Source organism: Mastomys coucha, unplaced genomic scaffold, assembly GCF_008632895.1.
Source record: "Mastomys coucha isolate ucsf_1 unplaced genomic scaffold, UCSF_Mcou_1 pScaffold18, whole genome shotgun sequence".
Classification (NCBI taxonomy): Eukaryota; Metazoa; Chordata; class Mammalia; order Rodentia; family Muridae; genus Mastomys; species Mastomys coucha.
The window spans coordinates 65,773,886-65,797,087 of NW_022196900.1; the positions used below are offsets into that span (position 1 = coordinate 65,773,886).

The 23,202-nt window shown below is 46.9% G+C and overlaps 1 protein-coding gene and 1 long non-coding RNA gene across 2 annotated transcripts in view; one reads left to right on the forward strand and one right to left on the reverse strand.

The window, feature by feature from the left end:
- Window positions 1-9,721, reverse strand: part of Tmem61 (transmembrane protein 61) — an 11,468-nt gene extending 1,747 nt beyond the window's left edge. Inside the window, exons 1-3 of the mRNA XM_031376829.1 lie at window positions 9,709-9,721; window positions 8,066-8,743; window positions 4,428-4,777 (exon numbers count right to left, since the gene is read on the reverse strand). Of these exons, the coding sequence (XP_031232689.1) occupies window positions 4,428-4,777; window positions 8,066-8,080 (365 nt within the window). The 5' untranslated portion in view covers window positions 8,081-8,743; window positions 9,709-9,721. The remainder of the gene's footprint in view (window positions 1-4,427; window positions 4,778-8,065; window positions 8,744-9,708) is intronic.
- LOC116095477 lies at window positions 8,060-18,557 on the forward strand. The gene is made up of 3 exons (XR_004120607.1): window positions 8,060-8,230; window positions 13,689-13,845; window positions 18,156-18,557. It is a non-coding gene; the product is annotated as an uncharacterized LOC116095477 (long non-coding RNA).
- Window positions 18,558-23,202: the final 4,645 nt, after the last annotated feature.

Here is a 23,202-nt window from a genome sequence, read left to right on the forward strand (position 1 = left end):
CCTTTCCTCCCCAACTTGCTTCTTGGCCATGATGTTTGTGCAGGAATAGAAACCCTGACTAAGACACCATCCTAGGTCCCTGAGCTGGCTGCCACCCTCACAGTAGGCCACCAGGAGGCAGGCTCACCCTCCTGGTCCCAGAGCAGCTCTGCAGGTTCTGGATTTGAATTAAGTGTGGATGGAAGAAGAGGGCTGAGGACCTGCCAGGAGACCTGCCGTCGAGTACCAGCCAGTGCTCACCTTCCTCTGAGCTCTCAGCAGGCTTTGCAAGGGAGGGCAATACTCCCGCCAAGCCTGATGATACATGCATGCCATCTCAGTATGCCTCCATCAGAGGCAGCAGGATTTGTGTTGAAAGCCAGTTTGGGCTACATAGTAAGTTCAAGGCCAGCTAGGGCTACCTAGTAAGACCCTGTCTTAGCAAATCAGAAAAAAAGAAAAGTGGGCGAGGGTGCCGAGAAGCTATGTTTCCAGAAGCAGCACACTGGATTCTATTGCTGTGTATCTGGGTCCAGTTTTTACATTCTCTGGGCCTCTTTTTCCTCATCTGTGAAGTGGGAAGAATACTTGCCGTATCCAGCACAGATGCAGAAAAGGAAACGCAGAAAAAGCCCAGAGGGGAATGTGGGCCATAGGGCTCCCAGGGCCCTCCTTTCCCTTCATGTCTACCTCTCAAAACATGCCATGCCCTCCCCCAGATTATCTGAGCTGGTTCTGGGTCTGCATGTGAAAAACCAGAACCTTCCATCCGCGCTTTGTTCAAATCCAGAACCTGCAGAGCTGCTCTGAGACCAGGAGGGTGAGCCCGCCTCCTGGTGGCCTGCATGAGGGTGGCAGCCCGCTTGGGACCTAGGATGGGGAAAGGCCTATAAGGGCTCAGATACAGAGATCCCAGCATGTGGCGTCCAGCAGGCTAGGGCTTAGGAACCACAGGAGTTCAGCCCACAGCAGGAAGTTTGCTTACAGGGCAGGTGCACAACAGCCTTGAAGCCAGCGCCTGTCACCTCAGAAGCTCATCAGACTTAGCTGTTCAAGGTCATAGGCCAGAATACAAGAACGCAGGGAACTTGGGCGTTGGCAAGGTCCTAGTGTATGGGAGGCTCCTAGTACACTCTCAACAGAGCTCTGTGGTTGTGGGGTGTAGTCATGCACAGAGACCAGGACAGCCTTGTAATGGCAAGAGACGGGCTCCATGCTAACCCCAGTGGCTTTCTATTGAGAGAGCAAGCCCAGTAGAGGAGGAGTAAGCCCCACCCACCTCACAGAGGAATGAGTGAAAAGCACATCAGCTAAGTGTACGGCCCTCTTCTCTAATGGAAGAGCTCATGCTTACTTTCTTTACCTGTTTGCAAAACAGGCCTAATCCTTACACCCTCCCTGTGAACAGCCCAGGCTCGGGCCTGTTAAAGACGGAGACTGCAATGAAGAAGAGCAGGGGAAGCTAAGGGTGCAGGCCATGTGGTATGCACATCCACCACGGTCATCTCTCAGGAGCCCAGCAGCACGCAGGAGGAGAGAGAGGGATGATGGTTGATCTTCAGTGTCAACTTGGCAAGATCTAGAATTACCTAGGAGACAAAGCTCTGGGAATATGTGTGGGTTCATCATCCCACACGTTAGATGTAGCATCCCCTGGGCTGAGGTCCTGCACCGAATGAGAAGAACCAAGTAAGTTAAGCCCCATTCATCTCTCTGCTTCCTGACTGTGGGCATGACATGACCAGCTGCCAGCATACTGCTGCCGCCATGCCTCCCCCCTATGGCGCCATGTTTCCCCCAAACTGTAACCTCCCCCATTAGCCAGGCCATTGGACAAACCGCCAGCCTCCGCCTGGAAGCCCCTATCCTACCTGGGGAGCTAAACAAAGGCTCTCCGCAGACTGTCACGTCTCCTCCAAGCAGCAGCTTAGAAGTCCACCCACTGAGACTGCCCACCCGCCGCCTCCGGAAGCCTTGATAGGTTGCTGGGACTTTGGTGCCTGAGCGATACTGCAGTGTTTACATTACGCAAATATCATGGAACCTTGATCAGAAGAATATTTGTCTTGGTTTCATTATTTCTCCCAAAATTCAAACCCTCTCTTTCCAGGTCCCTGTCCTCCTCCTGGGAAGAACCCAGTTCATGAAACTGCAGGCAGTTTCACCAAACCATGAGCCCAAATGAATCCTTCCTCGAGATTTTTTTTTCAGGTATTTTGTCCTAGCAGTGAGCCGCTGATAACAGAAGGCCTGCCCTTCCTCCAGCCACAACTGACAGATGAGGCATTGGGAAATCTAGAGGCATTTGTAGACACTCAACTTCTGACAGAAAGGGCAGCAGTGACAGAAAGTTAGCCTTCAGAGCAGGCCCAGCACTGTCTGCTGTGCTCACTTAGGGGCACAGGGACCCCTGCCCCTGCCACCTCCTCCAAGGCTGATGGTCGGTTCCCAGGTTAGCTCCTAAGATGGGATCTTCTCATCTTGTCCCTGATGCATTATCAATACCAGGATTGGACCCAACACATGGTGGGTACTTAGTCACTGTTAGATAGAGGCAAGAAAGAGGAAATGGGGGAATTAAGGCATGCCATGGAGAGAGTAATGCCTAAGCCCACAAAGCCAGCAGATGAAAAACCTATTTCTAGCTACAACCAGGTAACCCTAGGCTATGAGATGCTTCCCATGGGGACAGAAAAATTCAGACAAGCAGATAGCATCCCCTGCACCCAGTCACACCAGTTTCTGAATCTGAAACTGGAGTCTCAGAGCTGGAAGGGCCCCGTCCTGGCAAGGGGAGTTAGTTATCCTGCTAGGTGAGTTAGTTATTCTGCCTAACTGGCTGAGGATGGAGTAGCCCATCTAACCTGCAGCTGCAGCTGGGCCCTGTTGAGGCAACACTGCTGTGTGTACAGACAACAGCAACACCTCTGTGCTCAAGCCAGGCTGGGCAGGGCAGGAGGACAGGCTGGCCCGGTTGTCAGAGTTCAGCTCATATTATGTGCAGGTAGTTCACTATCTGTGAGACAAGTTTCTCATCTGGGAAGAGCAAAGTTTGGCTGGATACAGTACCCTTCCCCCTGATGGTCTCTTAAAACCAAGGTTCATCTCTGTGGCTCAGGCTGGCCTGGAATTCAATTGTTCTATCTCAGCCTTCCGAGTGCTAGATTACAAGTGTGCCCTACCATGTCCCACTTGAAGTCTGGCTATATGTACTATCTGTTGAATGTTGTATCTGGCCTCAAGGAGCCATAGGATGGTAGCAAGACACTCCAGAAGATACTGTCTACTAACAAAGGAAAGAAAAACATCCGGGTAAGCCCCCAATCACTTCCAAGGAGCACAGGTTAGCTCCTTATGGAGCAGAAGTGCAGAGGTCACAGTCTTGCAGACCACAGGCTCACCCATGTGAGCTGCATGTAATAGAAAAGGTCTCCGATAGACAGCAATAGTGATTCCTAGTGGCATAAAGGTACAAGCAGGCAGAGGGTGGAGAAAGCGTGCGGGCTCCAGATCCAAGACATGCTTTGCTGAATCAACAAGTACTAGTGAGAATATGTATGATCAGCTTCCTTACAGGGCAAAATTGGTCCCCAGACATGAAACACAAATGTACACACACAATATACACAGACCACAGCACATCTATGGGGATCAGATTCCAAAAGGATATGCTGAAAAGCTGGGCATGGCGATGCATGCCTGTCATCCCAGCCCTTGGGACAGGAGGTCCCATGTTTAATGTCCAAAGGCTGGGGGATAACAGCAATGGAAAAACAGGCTGAGAACTGTTTTGATGCAATCATTTCTCTCTACCTTCACCCAACACCCCACATCACCCCACCTACACCCACCTTTATAGGTCAGAAAAAGTTGTCATTTCCAACACACCTACTGTGTGCTGGGCACCTGCTGTGAGCTGCTCATTGTCCCTAGTGTCTCCAGAGTCAAGGAGCTATGGAGAGCACTGGTTCCCAGCAAGGTGGCTAGAATTTAGGTCCCAGTTCTGACACATAGCTAGATATCCTTGGGCAAGTTATTTAAGGTCTCTGTGCCCGCTTCCTCTTCTACAAATGAGGAAGCCCTGGCTACGGCACCAGGTATATGGAAAAGGCACTGAGTCTAGTACCTGGTCCTGGCCAGTGCCCTCTTGTTTCTCAGAGGCCCTTCCTATGCTGGGTTCTTGCCTCCTGTGCTTCTCTGGTGAGTTCTCCTCACCAGAGAACTTGCCTCCTCCTGTAAGAGATTCTCCCCCCAGAGAAATCTTCTCCGTAGGACTATGTCTGGGCTCTACCATGGTTTGTCATTTGTCTCTGTCATGGGGTTTCCACATCCGAGGAATACAGGGCCAGGCCTTGTTCTGTGGAGGAATCTCATGGGGATTTGCTGAGCAGGTCCTGGTTAGTATGGCTACGATGGGTCACCCAAAGTCCCCACCCTGCCCCACTGACCTGTAGTTCTCCTTCTCAGGGGACTCCACAGCAAGGTGATACAGGTCTCTGGAGAGTCGGTAGAGGTCCCCCTGGCTTGACTTCTTTGTCCTTTCCTGGATGGACCAAAGCAGGCCAAAGCACAGAAGCATACCACCCATGCTGCAGCAGAGGAACATGACAGACTTGAGCCAAGTCACGGGCATCTCGGGCGATGACGATTTCACGGTGGGGGGCAGTGAGCCAGGCTGGACAGCAGCATTGCCTTCGCTCCACGATGCAAAGCAGAGTGTCCCAACCACCAGGACCACTGTGCCACCGACTGTCATGCAGTAACGCACGGTGGAGGCCGCCCGGCCTCGGTCGCATGTCTGCACACAGAAAGAGAGAGCATCTGAAGAAACGGTCTAGCGAAATGTACCAAGACCTCGGAGAAGTCTACCTGGATGCTCACAGAGAAGCTGTTTCTGGTTCCTAGCACCACACCTGGGATGCAGTAGGAGCTTAATAACGTAATAATAAATATGCCGCGTTCATTCTGGGCCTCTAAAGAGACCTCGGGGACTTTGGCCTGATAGGTAATGGTTCCCATAGTTTGTGGGAGAGTCCAGGCCTTGCTGGTTGTGGCTTGCCCCTCCTCCACTAGTCACCGCTTCACACGGTCCAGCTCTTGTCCCCATGTAACTAAAGCTGTAGGAGTGTGGGAAACAGTACAAGTGTGAGTGCCAGCTCCGGAAATGTGAAGTTGAATGTGATGCCACACAGCAGGACGTCCCCAGGGCATGTACATAGCCTGGATTGCCACAGTCACAGCACTGAGAGAGCCTACAGTCCTAACTGTAACAAAGCAGTGCATGAACTATCTCATGACCAGTGGATGGAGTAATATAAACACAAAGAAAAGTTGAGTTCAGGACTGGAGAGGTGACTCAATGGTTAAGAGCACTTGATGTTCCTTAAAGAACCTGGGTTCAGTTCCGCTATAGCACCCACATGGTGACTCACGTGGGATCTGATGTCTTCTTCTGGCCTCCATGAGTACTGCATGCACATAGTGCACAGATATGCATGCAGGCTGAATACCTACACCACTTTATTTTATTTTATTTTATTTTATTTTATTTTATTTTGAGACAGGGTTTCTCTGTGTAGCCCTGGCTGTCCTGGAACTCACTCTGTAGACCAGGCTGGTCGTGAACTCACAGAGATCTTCCAAGTGCTGGGATTAAAGGTATGTGCCACTTACTGCTTGGCATACCCACACATTTTTAAGATTTATTTTAAGTTGGGCTAGCGTGAATGCTTGTCAGAAAGGGAGCACTCATGTACTTCACTCTTTTGAACACATATAAGTCATGGGACGAGGAAGGACTTAGCAAAAAAAAATGCATGGGGGAGCTGCAGGAAATAAGCCTGGCCCTCACTCAGTCCTATAGACCAGAAGAGGTTGGCACTTGTCTCCAACGATCACCGTCAAGCCACTGCCCCAGTGAGCCTTCTGTGTGGTACCTTCCATTACCTTCCTGCAAAGCTCAGCCTAGCCCTTACTTGGGAAACTTCAGAAGACCCCCCAGGCCTTCTGGGAGCACACCACACACTCCTTAAGGTTATCCAGTCCTTAGCTTGTCCTCTAAGCCAGAGTTCCCTGAACCACTGAGTCACCAGCCACACATATAGATGCTACAGAGTGTAGTTCTTTGTTGGGAATTAGCATTTGGGAAAGTTAATCCTGCCTCCAATCAAGGCAAGGCCATGGAAGGTAACAGACTCGTTCCAAACAAGGCTGGAGTAACCAGCTTGGAGAAAGCAACAAACGAGGCAGCCGAGGAAATCCTAGGCCCGCAGACAAGGTGACGGCCCCTCCACCTTCAACATCTTTGACTCCTATAACCAAGGCAGGTGGGTGGCGCAGAGGAATGGCCATTCTACAACTGAGGAGACACAGCCCAAACTTAGGGAAGGTCCTGTCATCCAAAGCCAAGTATAGCAGGGATCCTCGTATCTACGGAGCTCACACCCGGACACACAGGCTTGAAGACACCTATGATGGTTTCTGTTTTCCAGGAAAGGAAAAATTGCTCATTATGAAGAAAATGAAGTAGTAAAATACATACCAGAAGGAATCCTCGGAGACAAGCATGAGCCCATGAGGCTGTTTTCTACCCAGTCCTCCTTTGGTCTACATACATGGTGATGACGGCAGGCATGTGCTGGGGGCATTTGCCCAGCTGGGCACCATACCAAGCACTTTACAGGTGTCCTCTTGATGTCCACCACAGTGATACCCCAGAGACACTGGTTAGGGTGAGATTTAGATGTGGATCTAACCTAACCCGGGTTCCCTTGTACATGCACAGCTGAGTCTCTGTAGACACATGTGTGCCCCAACCTCAGGCAAGTTCCTGCAGTGGCTCTGAGTGTGTTTCAATAGAGTAGCGGCCATCTTCTTCTAAAGGATCTCCCTCCATCCATGTGGATCCCGGGGACAGGCATGGCACATGCTAATCTGCCATCAGGGAGAGTTTTGATTCCCCCTGGACAGAAGACAGCCTATGCCTTGTGTGATGGTGGGTTTTCTTTCTCATTATGAAGCCTGATGCTGGCTGTCATCAGCGAGTCCTGACACTGGACCCCTCCACTCCCATTTCAGAAAAGCCACCATCGGACACCTCGCTACCCTGTACATGGGTGTGCCTGCAGCCCCTCTATCTTGATAGGGGTAGAAGGAAGAGCATGGAGGCTATGACTTTCGACTCCTTGGAGGCGGACAAGAAGCTCTCCTGCCCCAGAGACATTCCACCACATCCTGGCACTCTGCTAGGGCCCACCAAGCCGGCTCCGACTCCACTGTTCTGCCAGGCTCCCCTTGTCCTGTTCAATTTGAGCCACTTGGAACTTTCTCCTAGACCTGTTACTCTTTCTGACTGGGTCCCCACTCACCCCTGTTCAAAAAGGAAACCAATATCACCTCTCACAAGGACTGTGCCCACCTCCCTCCGGTCAGGGAAGCCCTTTCCCACCAGGAGGCTTTGTCTGTAGCACCCTCCTCGTGGCCAGTTGGTTAACTCTGGGACCTCGATTGAGAAGGCTTCTGACACCCACATCTTTGCGTTCACATCAGGGCTAAGAGGTTGTGGAGTTGTGTATCTGAGGCCTGAATCCATGGAGCTAGCCCTACTCAGACACTACCAAGTTACCTAGTGTCTCAGTGCCCCATATCCCCAGTAATTGAGTACTCTACCACATCGGGAAGGAATTGGACCAGAAAAGTACCTACTGTCTTGCCCCAGCTGTCTACTGCAAAGGGTTCTGTTCAAATCATGAGAAGAAAGCCCTGTTGCAGTCAGAAGAGGAATGAGGGAGCTGCACTTGCAGCTAGACCGACAGAGATGGGAAGAGCCTTGCAATGTTCCTGCTCCTGTCCCACACTGACACTATAAGGTCACTTGTTTCTGACACTGGTTTCTGTAAAGTAGTAACTATGTGAACCTACACTCACGAGCTTCAGGGAAACTGGCGCCAGGCTGAGTGCAGTGGCGTTAGACAGCAGGAGTAGGGCCCGGGGTCAGTTCTTCTCGGTCCAGGTTAGAGGAAGGGCCACACCCTTAGCAGAAGTTGGAGTGTTCAGGGAGGGAGGGGGACAGGATGTTCGCACCCACCTCGCATGCAGCCATCAGGCTGGTCTAGGGAAGAGCTCAGCGCACTAGAAGACCTGGTGGCTGAGATTTGTATACGCGAGCATCTGGGAAAGTTCTGGCAGCTTTCCACAGCTGCACCCTTGGCCCTTCACCGGCTCCGTGCTTTCGTCCCTGCTTTCGTCCACGGTAAGGTTGAGCCCAGGGCTCAGTGAGGTTGTTCCTTCCCTCCTTGTTGCCCCGCCCAGCAGCTGGGGATCCCACTGGCAAGCCACCCACCCACCGTCTCCTAGTCCTTGGATAGTCACTAACTACCTCAAGGACTCTGGTGGCCCGCTTCAGTGCTTCCTCTCCCGCCAGTGTCCAACAGGCCCCGCCCAACCTTAAAGGCATAGTCTACTGAGGGGCACTGCAATTTCCCAGAGAGGTGGAAACTGCGAAGATGGAACTTGGGCCTGGAAACTCCTTTTCAAGAGCCATCCAGGCGAGGTGAACTGTGGGAGGCCTAAGCCAGGACCCCCTCACACCTGTTTCACAGGAAAGAGAAACTGAGGCTCAGAAAGGGAAAGCCTTTTATCCAGTTGTACCCTTCGTTGACAGGAATGGCTTTATCACGGGCCAGAGAGCAGCGCCCCAGTCTTCCCTTACTCTCACCACATTTCAGGACAGAATTATCAGTCAGAAGATGTTAATGACACTGCTCTAAGAGAAAGGGGCCAGGGGTTGTGGTACTGACGTTCCTGTAGCCCCTCCTCCCGCATCACCGGGTGTGAATATTAAGTCACGTAGTGTAAATGCGTACTGTTTTTGCGAACAGGTAGTTCCGGGAGCCCAGGAGAAGGATTAGCTAGCTCAGTTTTGTGTTCCATGTCTGTGGGAGGAGCAATGAGCCACAGCGTTCCACAGAAGGAGTAGTATATGCTAAGCTGGACCGTTACAGGAAACTTGTGACTGAAGAAAGATTCCACTCCCAGTGCCTGAGTTCTTTGAGCGTTAATTCCTCCCTTCGGTGAGGTCTCTTGTGCGTTATCTGTTTTCCTCCTCATTGTGTGAGGTCTACATAGATGTCCCCATTTTGCAGCAGAAAACATGCCTGGAGAAGGCTGAGAAGCTGAGGGGCTGAATGGAGACAGGGACTTACTTCTGGCTTTGCCCCACCCCATCAAGACAGCCTGTCAGTGAGTAAAGGTGGCCAGCAGCCCTTTGGTGTTCTGCTTAGGAGATGTGCGTGGGAGATAGGAGGCCATGACACTTTTGGCTCCTTTAATTTCAGCTATGTAGGTATCCACACACACAGGGTGTGTCCCCTCCCTACCTGTTATCCCTAGGTGAGTCACTGCATGGTAAGGTTGAGGTCCAGCCTAGACCTTGTTTGACTCTGAGTCTCTGGTTAGAAAGTCAAGGCCATAGTTGGGAAGTTGTGGTTCCTGTCACCGGCCATTTGCAGGCTAGGCAAGTCTGGCCGTGTCCTCTGTAACATGGAGATCCAGAGCCCTCTTCGCAGGGCAGTTACTGGGGCTTACTGAGACCTTCCGTCTCGCAGAGAAGCTGGTCTGTATACACTCTTGCATTACACAGCGGCTCAGTGTATGACTCTCCCCTCCCTGCCTCCTACCTCCCTAAGGATAGTGATCAAGAACCATGAAACTTGGGATTCAGCCAGACACCCTTCCCTGGGGACTCCAGGGGACGGGAACTGAGTACATTTGGAATACAAGGAGCTGGACCAGTTCTATCTCTATCTTCTTCCTTTTTACTCACTTCCAGAAGCTGGTATAGCCTTGGCTAGCTATAATGCCTGGGAATGCTGCTGAGGGCTATGGGCCAGAGTACACCTGCGCATCCTCTTTGAGCAGGTAGTCTAAAGAACTCACGTTTAACAAAACTGGTTTCAGATTCCAGATTAAAAAAAAAAAAAAACAAAAAAAAACAAACAAAAAAAAACCTCAAGCTGTCCCTTTAAGACTAGGAAGGCTAGGAGAAGTGGTTTCTTAGCAACGTTGGGTTTTCCTCAAACTGTGCTAGGTTCAGGACAAGGATTGGAATGCATGCTGGTTTGGCATGCATGATCCCAGGGGTTCATAGCATGAACTAAGACACAGCTGTGTCCCCCAAGCCGAATGGCCCTCCAGGAGCCCACGAGCTAGAATAGCAGGCTTAAACACCCCCAGCCTGGGATCTTCCCAGGTGCTCATGATACTGCTGCTAAAGCCCAGCTCTGAGCTGAGGGTGGATGTCAGCCGAGCCGCACAGGCACAGTACAGCATCTGGACTAAGGCACGACAGACACAAGACACAGAAATAGGCAGATCTCTAAATTCTGGACCAGCCCGGTCTACACAATAAAGTCGGCATGGGACTCTCTACTGATAGATATGACCACTTCCAAACAACAGTCTGGGATTCAAACTGAGGACGCATTTTTTTCCTTAAAAGTACCATATAGGTTTTTTGTTTAGTATTAATTAAGAATGTCCTTAGTAATTTTAAAAAAATAAATACAAGCTGGAGAGATGGTTCAGTGGTTAAGAGCACTGACTGCTCATCCAGAGGTCCTGAGTTCGGATCCCAGCAACCTCATAGAGGCTAACAACCATCTGTAATGGGATCTAATGCTCTCTTCTGGTGTGTCTGAAGACAGTGACAGTGTACTCACATACATGAAATAAATAAATAACTCTTTTAAAATAAATACACATCAATCTTAAATTTATATAAAGAGAAAGGGGAATATGGGTATGTTTATCATTTCAAATTAAAAGATGATGTTTTTCTGTTGCCAAAAAAAAAAAAAAAATTGCCCTAGGAAAGATATATTCTGCTGGGCAATGTTAGGTCAGAGCTAGGACTGGGGCAGAATTGTTTTGCTTTTATCCAACAGAATAACAAAAGCTATGCTCTTGAGGGCTAACACTACTCTGTGTGGCCAGGCTTTCGCCTTGGAATGTGGGGTTCCCACAGGAGAACGGATGGCAGCTCGTGTGTCACGCTTATCTGAGCAACCAGTCTCTATAAACATGGCTCCCATGGGAGAACTGAATACAGCTCATCCTAACACATGGCACACACCCGAGTCAAACACTCTCAACATATACATGACAGCTTAGGACCATGCTTGCACAGTAAATGGAAGGGAGCTTGGATAAAGTTGAATAGAGAGGATAGTAAGTTAAGAGAAAATGGGAGAAGGTAAATAAATCCACACAGATAATAATCTCTAAAGAAGGGAGAAAGAAATGAGAATTGATATACATGTTTTCAAAGATACATAGATAATAATTAAATAAACCCAGGCCTTTGCAGAGATAAAAGCACATAGGTTCCTTATGAGTTCAAGGCCAGCCTCATCTACAGAGCAAATCCAAGTCAGCCCAAGCTATACAGAGAGACCCTATCTCAATAAATGACGACGACGGTGATGATAGTAATAATAGTTTTAATTGTTTTAAATTATCTAGATAAAGGTAGTCATATGTTTAATGGTTATAACAGTATTACACATCCTCTATGAGAGAGGTCAAAATAAAGCACACCTAGGTAGAAAAGAGGCTGCTAAATTAAGTCAATCTATACTTTTAATGACTTCAAACTGCCAGACAAAGACATGGTATGCTGGGAGAGAGGGCTGTGTATTTGTGTTAACAAGGAAAAAGAAAAGGGTTTGGACTCCTTCCAAAGTAATAAGGTTCAGATTTGACAGAGAGAGACCCCCTGAAGATCTCAGCTACAGTCAGGAGAAAAGTAAAAGGACAAAATGCATTGGTAATGTATATGGCTAAACCCTCTATTGAAACAACTCTGAAACTGACTAGAAAATATATATGCCTCCAGCCAGAACTTTAGCTTACATGGCCAATAAATCTTGTTGACTACAGGATTCTCATGACTTATTATTACACACCATTCTTTCATATGGCATGAATGGAGATTTATATGGTAATTTGATTATATGATCAAACTGACATCTAAAGAAAGTTATCTTTCACCTGCTTGAAGAGCAGGAAATCATCCTTAATTGATCTGTACACCTTGCACATTCCATACAAATATCCTTATAGATCTATGTACTGCTTGTAAGTTTTGTATATTGCAGAATAAAAGACCAGAAGAACAGCCCTAACAGGAGTCACCCTTGGGGTTACTGAGATGCTAAGACATGCTGTTCCAGATCCCTGCTAGATCCTGCCTCAAACTGATGCTATTTCCAGAGTCTTGCTTCTAGAACAGCTTCAGAAAGGACTGCTAATCTCATATGACCTCAGTTCATCCAGCCTTTCAGACCATTCCAATCAGGACTTCAATTAAACCCTAAACTTTCTCAGAGCATAGAGACGGGACAACAAATGCTATAGCTAGCTTTCTTTTGACTTAATCAATTTTCCAGTTTGCTTTTGGGACCTGTCTTAGTCAGGATTTCTATTCCTGCACAAACATCATGACCAAGAAGCAGGTTGGGGAGGAAAAGGTTTATTCCACTTACACTTCCGTGTTGCTGTTCATCACCAAAGGAAGTCAGGACTGGAACTCAAGCAGGTCAGGAAGCAGGAGCTGATGCAGAGGCCATGGAGGGATGTTCCTTACTGGCTTGCTTCCCCTAGCTTGCTCAACTTGCTTTCTTATAGAACCCAAGACTTCCAGCCCAGGGATGGTTCCACCCACAAGGGGTCCTCTCCCCTTGACCACTAATTGAGAAAATGCTGGATTTCATGGAGGCATTTTCTCAACTGAAGCTCCCTTCTCTGTGATAACTCCAGCCTGTGTCAAGTTAATACACAAAACCAGCCAGTACAGGGCCCCAAACAGGAATTCTTCACCCCAATTCAGCAGAAAACAATTATAAAAAAGACCATCCTCCCAGTCCCTTAAGTTGGGATGCATGGTTTTGGTCATTTTGTGAGTAAAAGATCTGTTGTCATTTTAAGGGGTGGTTACAAATAATTGTGGTTTGTACATGGAGGAAATAAAGTAGAGAGCTTAGACTCAGAGATCTCTATCTTTCCTTTCCTCTTCTCTATCCTTCTTTCTTAGATAAAGGATAAGGGTTAAAACGGAAAAGGGGGAATATAGAAATATTATAACAAATTAGACAAATAGAGGTTGATTATTGAATCTATTCTTAAACCAAAAAAACATTTTGTAACCATAATCTTACAGTGGCTGAAATCTCTATATATGGTACAGAATTGAGGTTATAGTTTGTTACATTAGTACATTTTTTTTGTATATTGATACAGATTTAAAGTTTTCATTGGTAGAAATCCTTGCATATTGATATAAAATTTGAAGTTAATTTTGTTACAACATGATATATGTGTGATTCAACTCTTATATAGGTATTATACCTTGCAAATCATTTTAAAAATACAAAGATTAGTCCTAGTAATTTTAATAGCTGCTATTACAAACTGTTTAGGATAGTTAAATAATGCAAGTTAATAATCAATCAAACTCATGGTCATATTAGATTGTAATCTCTATTATCTCAAAAATATACACGCTGTGGAGTGTTCAGTTATGCTATAAATAGCCTTCAAAAGCCTCAAAGACTCACAGAATATGGCATTTATAATTGTTTTGTTTCATTATTAAAATATCCTTGACTATGAGACAGGTCTTCTCCTGACAGTACCCCCATTCCATTTCAAAGGTGATGATGAGCATCAATAACCTCCATGTAGAGTTGCTTCAACTGTGGCAAGCTAGCTGCTGGGCAAAGAAAACGCTTATGCTTCACTGCAGACAAATCTGTCAGGAAAAAACGAGTGGACGTAGCAAAGTCAACTGCCAAGCTCTGCCAATACAAGGTAAGCAAGTCCTTCATAAGTTCTGCTTCACAAAAGGTCTGTCAGATATACTGGGCCAGGAGGATGAAAGTTGATGCTTCAACATTACAGAGATATAACTGGGGACTGTCCAGACAGTCAACTGTCTCTGCCATTTCTATAATTTTTGGAAGCTGTGTTCCTGCACTTCCTACATACTCAGGCAATATCTATACCTCCTCAGGCTTCTGATAGGGTTGAAGACTAGTTAGTTAAGTCTCACATTTAAATTTAAGTTGTTTAGCATTTAGGAAGATGTTCTAGGTCTAAAAGATATTTTAAGCTAATATTGCAAATTAGGATAAAAATTGATTTAAATACAGAACTCTAAACTCACCAGGATAGGATAGATAATAAAATACTTTCTCCTGAATTACCAAATACAAACAACTAAACTTTTTAAATGTATCTCTTACCTAATGATTTTTACATTGTTTCATAATTGTTCCTACTGCATGTTATTTATTATTATAAATGAAAGAGCCTTTTTATTTAGACAAAAAAGGGGGGCAATTGTTAAAGTTTGGGTCTTTTGCTATGTATTGTAATGCTAAATATTGGTTCCTAAGGCCTGGTTGCTCCCAGAGACAAGAGAATATGCACATTCACTTGATGCTTTGTAATCTTGCCCCCCAAGTTATTCATGATTGGTGAACAAAGATGCCAACAGCCAAGAGCTGGGGAGAAGAGAGATAGATGGGGTTTGGGTTCTCAGGGTTGGGGTCATGAGGAAGAGAGAGGAGAAAGCGCCATGGAGTAGGTGAGTTCTAAAAAAAAAATGGCCATGAGGACTAGTCAATTGGAGTTAAGAGCGGCCCAGATAGGACATGGCAAGTTATAATGTGGGGTTATTGATGGGGAAAGAGACATGATAACATAGAGGATAGATCTCTGCCCAGCTCTAGAACATTAAGGGCTTATTGTAAATATAAAGGTTGTGTGTCTTTTATCTGCACTATTCTTTTTCATTTTTGTTTTTAATAAATGTGAATTGGAGCCGGGCAGTGGTGACCCATGCCTTTAATCCTATCACTTGGGAGACAGAGGCAGGTGGATTTCTGACTTTGAGGCCAGCCTGGTCTACAGAGTGAGTTCCAGCACAGCCAGGGCTACACAGAGAAACCCTGTCTCGAAAAATATATATAAATAAATAAATAAATAAATAAATAAATAAATAAATAAATAAATAAATGTGAATTGGTGTTTGGCCTGCATGTATGTCTATGTGAGGGTGTTAGGTCCTCTGGAACTGCAGTTAAAGACAGCTGTGAGCTGCCATGAGGGTGCTAGGAATGAACCCAGGATCCTTTCGAAGAGTAGCTAGTACTTTCAATCACTGAGCCATCTCTCCAGTCCCCATTATTACTATTCTAAACTGTGTGTGTGCGGTGTAGTGTGGTGTGGTGTATGTGCGTGTTTGTGTGTGCGCGAGTGTGTGTTCTCATTCTTTGCTTACTTGTTCGCCCCTACCCCACTGACAGCATCTCAAAGACAAGTGTGAAGATCTTGTGTTTTGTCCTTTATCCGCTGCCATAGCATTTCAGAGCAGCCCACAACAGGCCTTTGAGGCCTACTATGAGCAGCATGAGTCATGTTGTGGTGAATGGTCCTCTGCCAAGAGCATAGTGCATCTCAAGGTCATTCAGGCAGTGCATAGAAAGCCAGTCAAGGTCAGGGGTGCAGTGTTTTCAAAGAATGGGATTCTGGGATCTGGCTTCATCTAAGCAATGACTCAAAGCAGTTCTCCACCTGAGGAGGCTTGCCCACTCTCACCTTCTCAAAGGATACTTAATAGTGTACAGAAGCATCTTTGGTTACCCAACTGTGGTGATAATGGGGTTACATCTCATAGTAACCCTCAGGGTGCAGGACAGCATCTCTGTACCGAAGTACCCACTGTCAGGTAGAGGGGAGTTCAGATCTTGCTGAGGTTCCGGAGGTCCAAAGGTTCCGGCCCATGTCCTGCAGAGAGATTCTAATACTTCTCCTGAGGAGAGAAGGAGTGGGTCTATCAGCAAGTGAGGGATGGAATTACAGCTCTAAGCAGCAATCTAGAACATTCTCATTCTCCTTAGGGACTTTCAATGAAGAAAATCCAGGATTCTTAGCTTCAACACAGAGACAACTACTATAAAACAGAATTGGATATTTCTTAGGTGTCTTTAACAGAGATCTTAAGCACGTGAGTTAATAGAGAGAGAGATGCTCAGAGAAAGAATGAGACATACCCAAGCTTGGGCAATAGCCTCTCCAGATAGTGACTGTTTTAATAATGGCTGCATAGACCCTGTGGCTTCCTAAGCTTCCCTGCTCTAAGCATGTGATTTATAGCACAGTTTAAAGACTAATAAATTTTCTTTTATGAACAATGTTGTAAAATGAATTTACAAGCGCTGAGTGTCCAGTTTTAGAAATGAGATTGGAGTAATGAAAACCCTCTCACGGCTGTAGGTGGTTTGGCAACAAAAGACAGAGTGTTTGCTGCATTTGGCATTGTCTCCCTAGGCAATGTGAGCTGACTGGATTACCTTTGGGAAAGTCCAGCATTGTCTCCATAGGCAGTGCGAGTTTTCTCAGTGTATCTGAAGCTTCCTGATGCCCCTCAGCAGATCCCAGGATGGTGGGCCTTTTTTCTGTCCCGTGCTTTCTGTCTGTCCCGTGTCACCATCATCTTTCCTATATTTGTGCCCTACCTCAGGTCCTGGTACAGCCAGAACAAACCTGTTCCATCCATGTTAGTCTTTGATCCTGGGCTTTTTACATTACCTTTCTTCAGAGAAAAGCTTCGTGTGGAGGGAGGGCAGAGGGACATCTTAAAAGCCTGTCCTGCTTTGACTCAGAGACTTAGAAAACGACAGCGAATCATCCAAAGTCACAGAGGTCCTTCAGCACAGCCAGGACCCAGACCCAGAGGTCTGGAGTCCAAAGCTCTCTCTGCCAATGTGAGACAGTCACCTATTTCTAGAGCTTTCAGTGAGGCACCCGGAAGGGTGGAGAAACTGTGGCTGTAGACCAGATCTGACCAAAAACAGACCTGCCTCTTCCCTCCCTCCCTCTTTCCCTCCCTACCTTCCTTCTTTCCTTCCTCCTTCCCTTCCTTCCTTCCTTCCTTCCTCCTTTCCTCCTTCCTTCCTCCTTTCTCCTTCCATCCTTCCTTTCTCCTTTCCTTCCTTCCTTCCTTCTTCCTTCCTCCTTTCTCCTTCCATCCTTCCTTTCTCCTTTCCTTCCTTCCTTCCTTCCTCCTTCCTCCCTTCCTCCTTCCTTCCTCCTTTTCTTTCTTCCTTCCTTCCTCCTTCCTTCCTTCCTCCCTTCCTTCCTTCTTTCCTTCCTTCCTTCCTCCCTTCCTTCCTCCCTCCCTTCCTTCCTTCCTCCCTCCCTTCCTTCCTTCCTCCTTTCCTCCTTTCTTTCTTCCTTCCTTCCTTCCTTCCTTCCTTCCTTCCTCCTTTCCTCCTTTCTTCCTTCCTTCCTCCCTTCCTCTCTTCCTCCTTCCCTCCTTCCTTCTTTCTTTCCTTCCTCCTTCCTCCTTCCATCCTTTCTTCCTTCCTTCCTTCCTCCCTCCCTTCCTTCCTCCTTTCCTCCTTTGTTCCTTCCTTCCTTCCTTCCTTCCTTCCTCCTTCCCTCCTTCCTTCTTTCTTTCCTTCCTCCTTCCATCCTTTCTTCCTTCCTTCCTCCCTTCCTCCTTTCCTTTCTTCCTTCCTTCCTTCCTTCCTTCCTCTCTTCCCTCCTTCCTCCTTTCCTCCTTTCTCCTTCCATCCTTCCTTCCTCCTTTCCTCCTTTCTTCCTTCCTTCCTCCCTCCCTTCCTTCCTTCTTTAGCATGGTGCTAGGGATCAAGCCCAAGGCTCCCTGCATGCTAAGCAAGCCCTCTACCATCAAGTTACATGCTAGTTTCCAGTGGTGGTGTTGATCTATATCCTGAAGACAAGAATTTTTACGTTTTTTAAAATAAAAAGACTGTTATGAGATGAAATTAATGCACTCTGATCCTGGAAAAATGCCTTACATAAGTTGTCTCTCCAGCAATGGGTGCTGTATGAGCTTTCTACATTACACAGCAAATTATCACAAAGGCATCTGCTTTAAATAAAATTTATTTTATTATCCCCTAGGATATAAGTCAGATGCCCTGGTGGGTTCAACAAGGTTTTCTGCTCAAGGGCTCCCAAGGACCAAGCCAAAGTGTTGACTTATCTGGAGGCTGAAAATGGATCTACTTGCAAGGTTTTTCAAGGGGATGGCTGAGCTGAGATCCTTGTAACTGAAGAACTACGGGTTTGTTTTTGTTTCTGTCTAGGGCTACTCCGTGCTCCTGATGGATGCTCCTAGGTCCTGCTCCCAGCCCCTGAATCTCAACCATGGAAACTTCAAGTCCCTCGAATTCAATCCAACGGATGCACCCAGTCTCCCTGCTTGCACCAGCTCCCTCTGGACAAAGAGAAGCATCTGTGGGTGGGCTAGACCACCCTCCTCCTAGCTCAGTGGCAGCTACTTAGGGCTGTTAATGGCAACCGCCAACCTCCTCTCACCAAATATCCTCATGGAATCAGCACCGGAGGGCAGAGGTTAGGAGAGCCATCTCAGAATTCCACCCACCACAAATACTGTGCCAAAGGAACTCTGACACTGTGTCGAGACAGTGCTCATTAGCTTCGAATTGCCTAGATTATATTTTCACTCACAGTGTGAAGAAGAGGCCAGTGTAATATCAACATGGCATGACCCATGGAGAGAAGGGTCAGAATAGGACTGCCTGGTGCATACCCAAGTACTCAACAGAGACTCCATACCTGAAATGTTACACGGTTCACATAGTGCACACAGCAGCTCACCAGGCAGGTATTGCACTGGGCAGTCATCTTTGTTTTTCTATTGCCATGATAAAATATCCTGACAAAAGGATATTTGAGACAAGGTTTCTCTGTGTAGCCCTGGCTGTCCTGGAACTCACTCTGTAGACCAGGCTGGTCTTGAACTCAGAAATCTGCCTACCTCTGCCTCCCAAGTGCTGGGATTAAAGGCATGCACCATCACTGCCCTGCTACCCAGGTCTTTCTCCCTTGAGGGAGAAAGGATTTCTTTGGGCTCTGCCAATAGCGATGGGGGAGTCAGGGTGGAAAGGATCCTGAGAAAGATGGTCACAGTGCTTCAAGGACCCATGAGCGCAAGTGCTCTGGCTCCTTTGCCTGATTTATGTAGTCCATGATCCCTGGCCAGACAATAGTCATACACACACAACTAAGCAGAGCCTTCCACATCAACTAACATAATCAATACAAAATTCCCAGCCATCCCCTGAGGCCCATCTCCCAAGTGTCTTCTAGATTCTGTCAAGGTGGCAATTAACACTAACCATCACAACAGTGAGCCTTAGGTAACTATCCTGCAAGTCATAACAACTCAGACAATGACAATCTAGACAACACGGGACGTCTGATTTTTATTTGTATCTGTGTGTGAGTACACATGTGCGCATGTGCACATGCATAGGTGAGCACGTGGAGCCCAGTAGTCTACTTTGGGTAGGCTCAGGAGCCATCCACCTTGATTTTCTGAGACAGGGCCTCTCACTGGACCTCAGACAATAGGCTGAAGTGGCCAGTAAGCCTCAAGTGTCCTCCTCCTGTCTCCATCTTTCCTGTTCTGGGATGACAGTCACATGTCACCATACCCAGCTTTTTCTTACACGGGTTCCAGGACTCGAACTCTGGTTCTCATACTTGTACAGCATGGACTTTATCATGTGACCTGTCTTCTTGGCCCTTATTTGTTACTTTTGATTCCTACCATAGTTGCTTCTGCTAAGTCAGCCAGGATGAAACTGTACCCTGCCATGTGCTCTACTCTTCCACCCCAGCACAGCTGGCCTCATGTTGATTTTTGTCCTTCCCCATGCAAGCCTTGGTACGTTCCTGGTTTGTCTGTCACCTCTTCACCTCTTTTGTCTCTCGTATGCTACCTCTGGGAATCTGACATTCCCAGAAGCTCCTCCTTTTCTGTCAAGCACAGGTCATTACCACTTATCTGTCACCTCGCTTCCTCTTTTGTCTTTCTTCTGTGTGTACAGAGAAACTCTGTCTTGAAAAAACAAAACATAAAAAATAAAGTTATGCAAAACCAAACTTAATGTTAGGATATTGGATTACATCAGGGAATTCTATTAAGACCTGGGTAGCAGGGCAGTGATGGCGCACGCCTTTAATCCCAGCACTTGGGAGACAGAGGTAGGCAGATTTCTGAGTTCAAGACCAGCCTGGTCTACAGAGTGAGTTCCAGGACAGCCAGGGCTATACAGAGAAACCTTGTCTCAAAAAAACAAACAAAATAAAAAACAAAACAAAAACAAAACAAAACCTGGGTACCTTAACTCAAACATCATCAGATTTTTTTTTTTTTTTTTGGTGCTGAAATCAGTACCCAGATGAAACAGTTTTAAGAGAAGAGGATTTATTCCCCCTTGTGAATAAAGAATAGTCAGTTCATGGGCTTCTAGCTCCATTGTGTGCCAGAACATAACAAGACAGAAACATAGTGGATGAAGAGCATGGTAAAGGAAGCTGCTTACCTTATGGCTAACAGGAAGCAGAGAAAGATGGGAACGAGGTAGGGCAACTCCCAAGAGCATGCCCCAGTAACTGTCCAGCAGGTAGGCTCCACTAACTAAAGTGTCTAACACTTCTCAGAATCACAACACTAACTAGAAACCAAGCTTTCCTCACACAAGCCCGAGGGAGACATTTTATATCAAATCATAGCAAGTGTCCCACCACTGTATGCCTCCAGCCTGCTATGGAGACTTTGTTATCACGATGTACTGAGCTCATTGTCTTTTAATTCACACCAGTTTCCTCAGGATTGGCAATCATGCTGGTTAGGATTTTTTGTCAACTTGGCACAAGCTAGAGTCATCACTGGATCAGAGACATTTAGTTGAGAAAAATGCTTCTATCACACTGATCTGTAGGCAAGCCTGTGGAGCAGGTCCTTGATTGGTGATGGATGTAGAAGAACCCATCCCACGATGTGCATCGCCATTCCTGGGCTGTGCTCCTGGGATGTGTAATAATGCAGGCTGAGTAAACCAGGAGAGGGTAACCTAGTAAGCAGTACCCTTCCATAGCCTGCTTCAGTTCCTGCCTTCAGGTTCCTGTCCTGACGTCCCTTCATAATAGATCATAGACTGTAAGCCGAAATAAATCCTTTCGTCTAAGGCTGTCTTTGGTCCTGGCGTTTATAACAGCAATGGTAACCTAAGTAAGATAGCAACCTTGTCCACTGAGAACTTCACTTTCCTGGCTTCATCAAACTGTCTCCCCTGAGTAGCAGCTACCACCCTTGGTTCTAAAATGCAACCCTAAGGGCAGATGCTTGAATAAGGTGTCCACCCCTGGACTGGTCACTTAAGCCCAAGCAGTGAGGCCATAGAGCAAGTACATGACTACAAGGGGTCACTCCTGTATATCAAGAGCGCTGTAATTTGATTTCTCCTCCCCAAAATTCCTGTTGAAATGTAACTGTCACCCTGATGGTAGTGAGAGACAGAACCTTTATAGAAGATGAAGTCATGAGGCATCTCCACCTACATGATGAATGGGGGCCATTTATCATAAGAATGGCTTCATTATGATAGGAGTGGCTTTGCTGTAAAACTAAACTCAGTTCCTCTGCTCTTTCTGCCCCTGCCATATTTCATTAAAAGCAAGATGTCATTAGTTGCATAACACGCTAGTTAGCATAGCACCCAAAAGGAAATGGTCCTGCTAGCTAGACTTCTACAGTCTGTCTCAGAGATGGTCAACATAAGGGGCGATGCTTCTTTGAAAGTAACTGAGTAGGTTGTCAATATGTGAGCTGTTTCAAACTCATTTTTCTAGTTAATATTTTCTAGTTTTTCACTGCTCCAATAATACTCTCCCCCAAGAGGAAGGAGTTATCTCCTTTCTGTGAGGAAGCAGATTTGGAGAGATGAAACAACTCCCCTCAGAGACACCCCACCCGCTTCTGAGGGTTCCTCAGGGGAGTCACAGCTGCGCTCTTTCACAGCGTAGCTTTTATTGCAGCCAATTACTCTGAGCTCACCCAGACTCAGGCCTGCTCAAACTCTGTGCTGGGGGCCCTGATTAAATGGAAGCTGTTGACCGTTGGAGTACCCTGCTGGCACATCCCTTGTCCTTTGAACTCTTTCTCTTCTCCGGCCAGGCATTGCTTTCCTGATGAAGCTCTCCCAAAACAGATGAGCCCCTCCCTTTGGGGGTCCAACTTCCCCAGGACCAGACCCTATAAGGACTTTTCACCGATCTTACCCAGCATGTGGTTTGGTGACTCACCACCAAGTATGTCCTTGATGCCCTTGACTGTAACAGTCAGTGAGGACTGCATGGACGCTTACAAGAATCGTGAAGAGCACATATTTGGAAACATTGCACAGCTGTCCCCTTTGCTATCGCCTTTTTAGGTAGACTCCCATGCTTGGCAACACTCAGGTGAGCATGGCCCAGCTGGGGCTCAAGGCTGTCACTGGGCTCTGGTTTGATCATGTCCCTCAAGTTCATGAGCTAGAAAGTGATCCAGTGCACTAGTGCAGAGAGGCTCTATAGCTCTGTCATGAGAGCTCAGTGCTGGTGAGCGACATCCTCGTTGAATGGCTGGCTTTCCCTCTCATTTTCTCTTGTCCATCCACCTCCGCTTCGAATGATGCAGCGAGAAGTCCCTCCCTATGTGGGGGCCTCTTGATCCTGGACTACAGGATGTAAACCTCCATGTTCTATCCATGTCCTAGCCTTGGATATCATATACGGTAATGCAAAAAGGACGAAGGCAGACATTGTCATGGGAAATGTGGGGCTGCCCCACAAACAAATGCAAGGACCTTTGGAGAAAGTGTTGAAGAGAGACGACGTGTGGAGGCCAGAGCAGCTTGAAGAGAATGTGAAGGAAAGTGTGCATCACTATAATGGTGGGTGAACTCATATCAGACAGCAGAGATTTAGAGATGGCTCACAAGAGTGTGACTACAATGTTGGTAGAAACATAGGCATTAAGTGTCAGAAATGAACAACAATAGTAGTATTGGAGGTTGGAACTTTCTTATACATCTTTCTTATAAATTGGCAAAGAGCTCTGGCTGAATTATATTCCTTCCTTGGGACTTAATGAAAAATAGAGTTTAAGATGTATGGATTAAAGTGTGTGGCAGATGAAACTTTAAGTAAACAAACTATTCAAGTTGCCACACAGCTGCCTTCAACTGCATGGAGTTAGAGTTTGATGACAACAGCAGAGGTGGTGGGTGGCAATTGCAGAGATGAGATTTCAGAGCTGCTACGATGGAATGGTGGCCACAT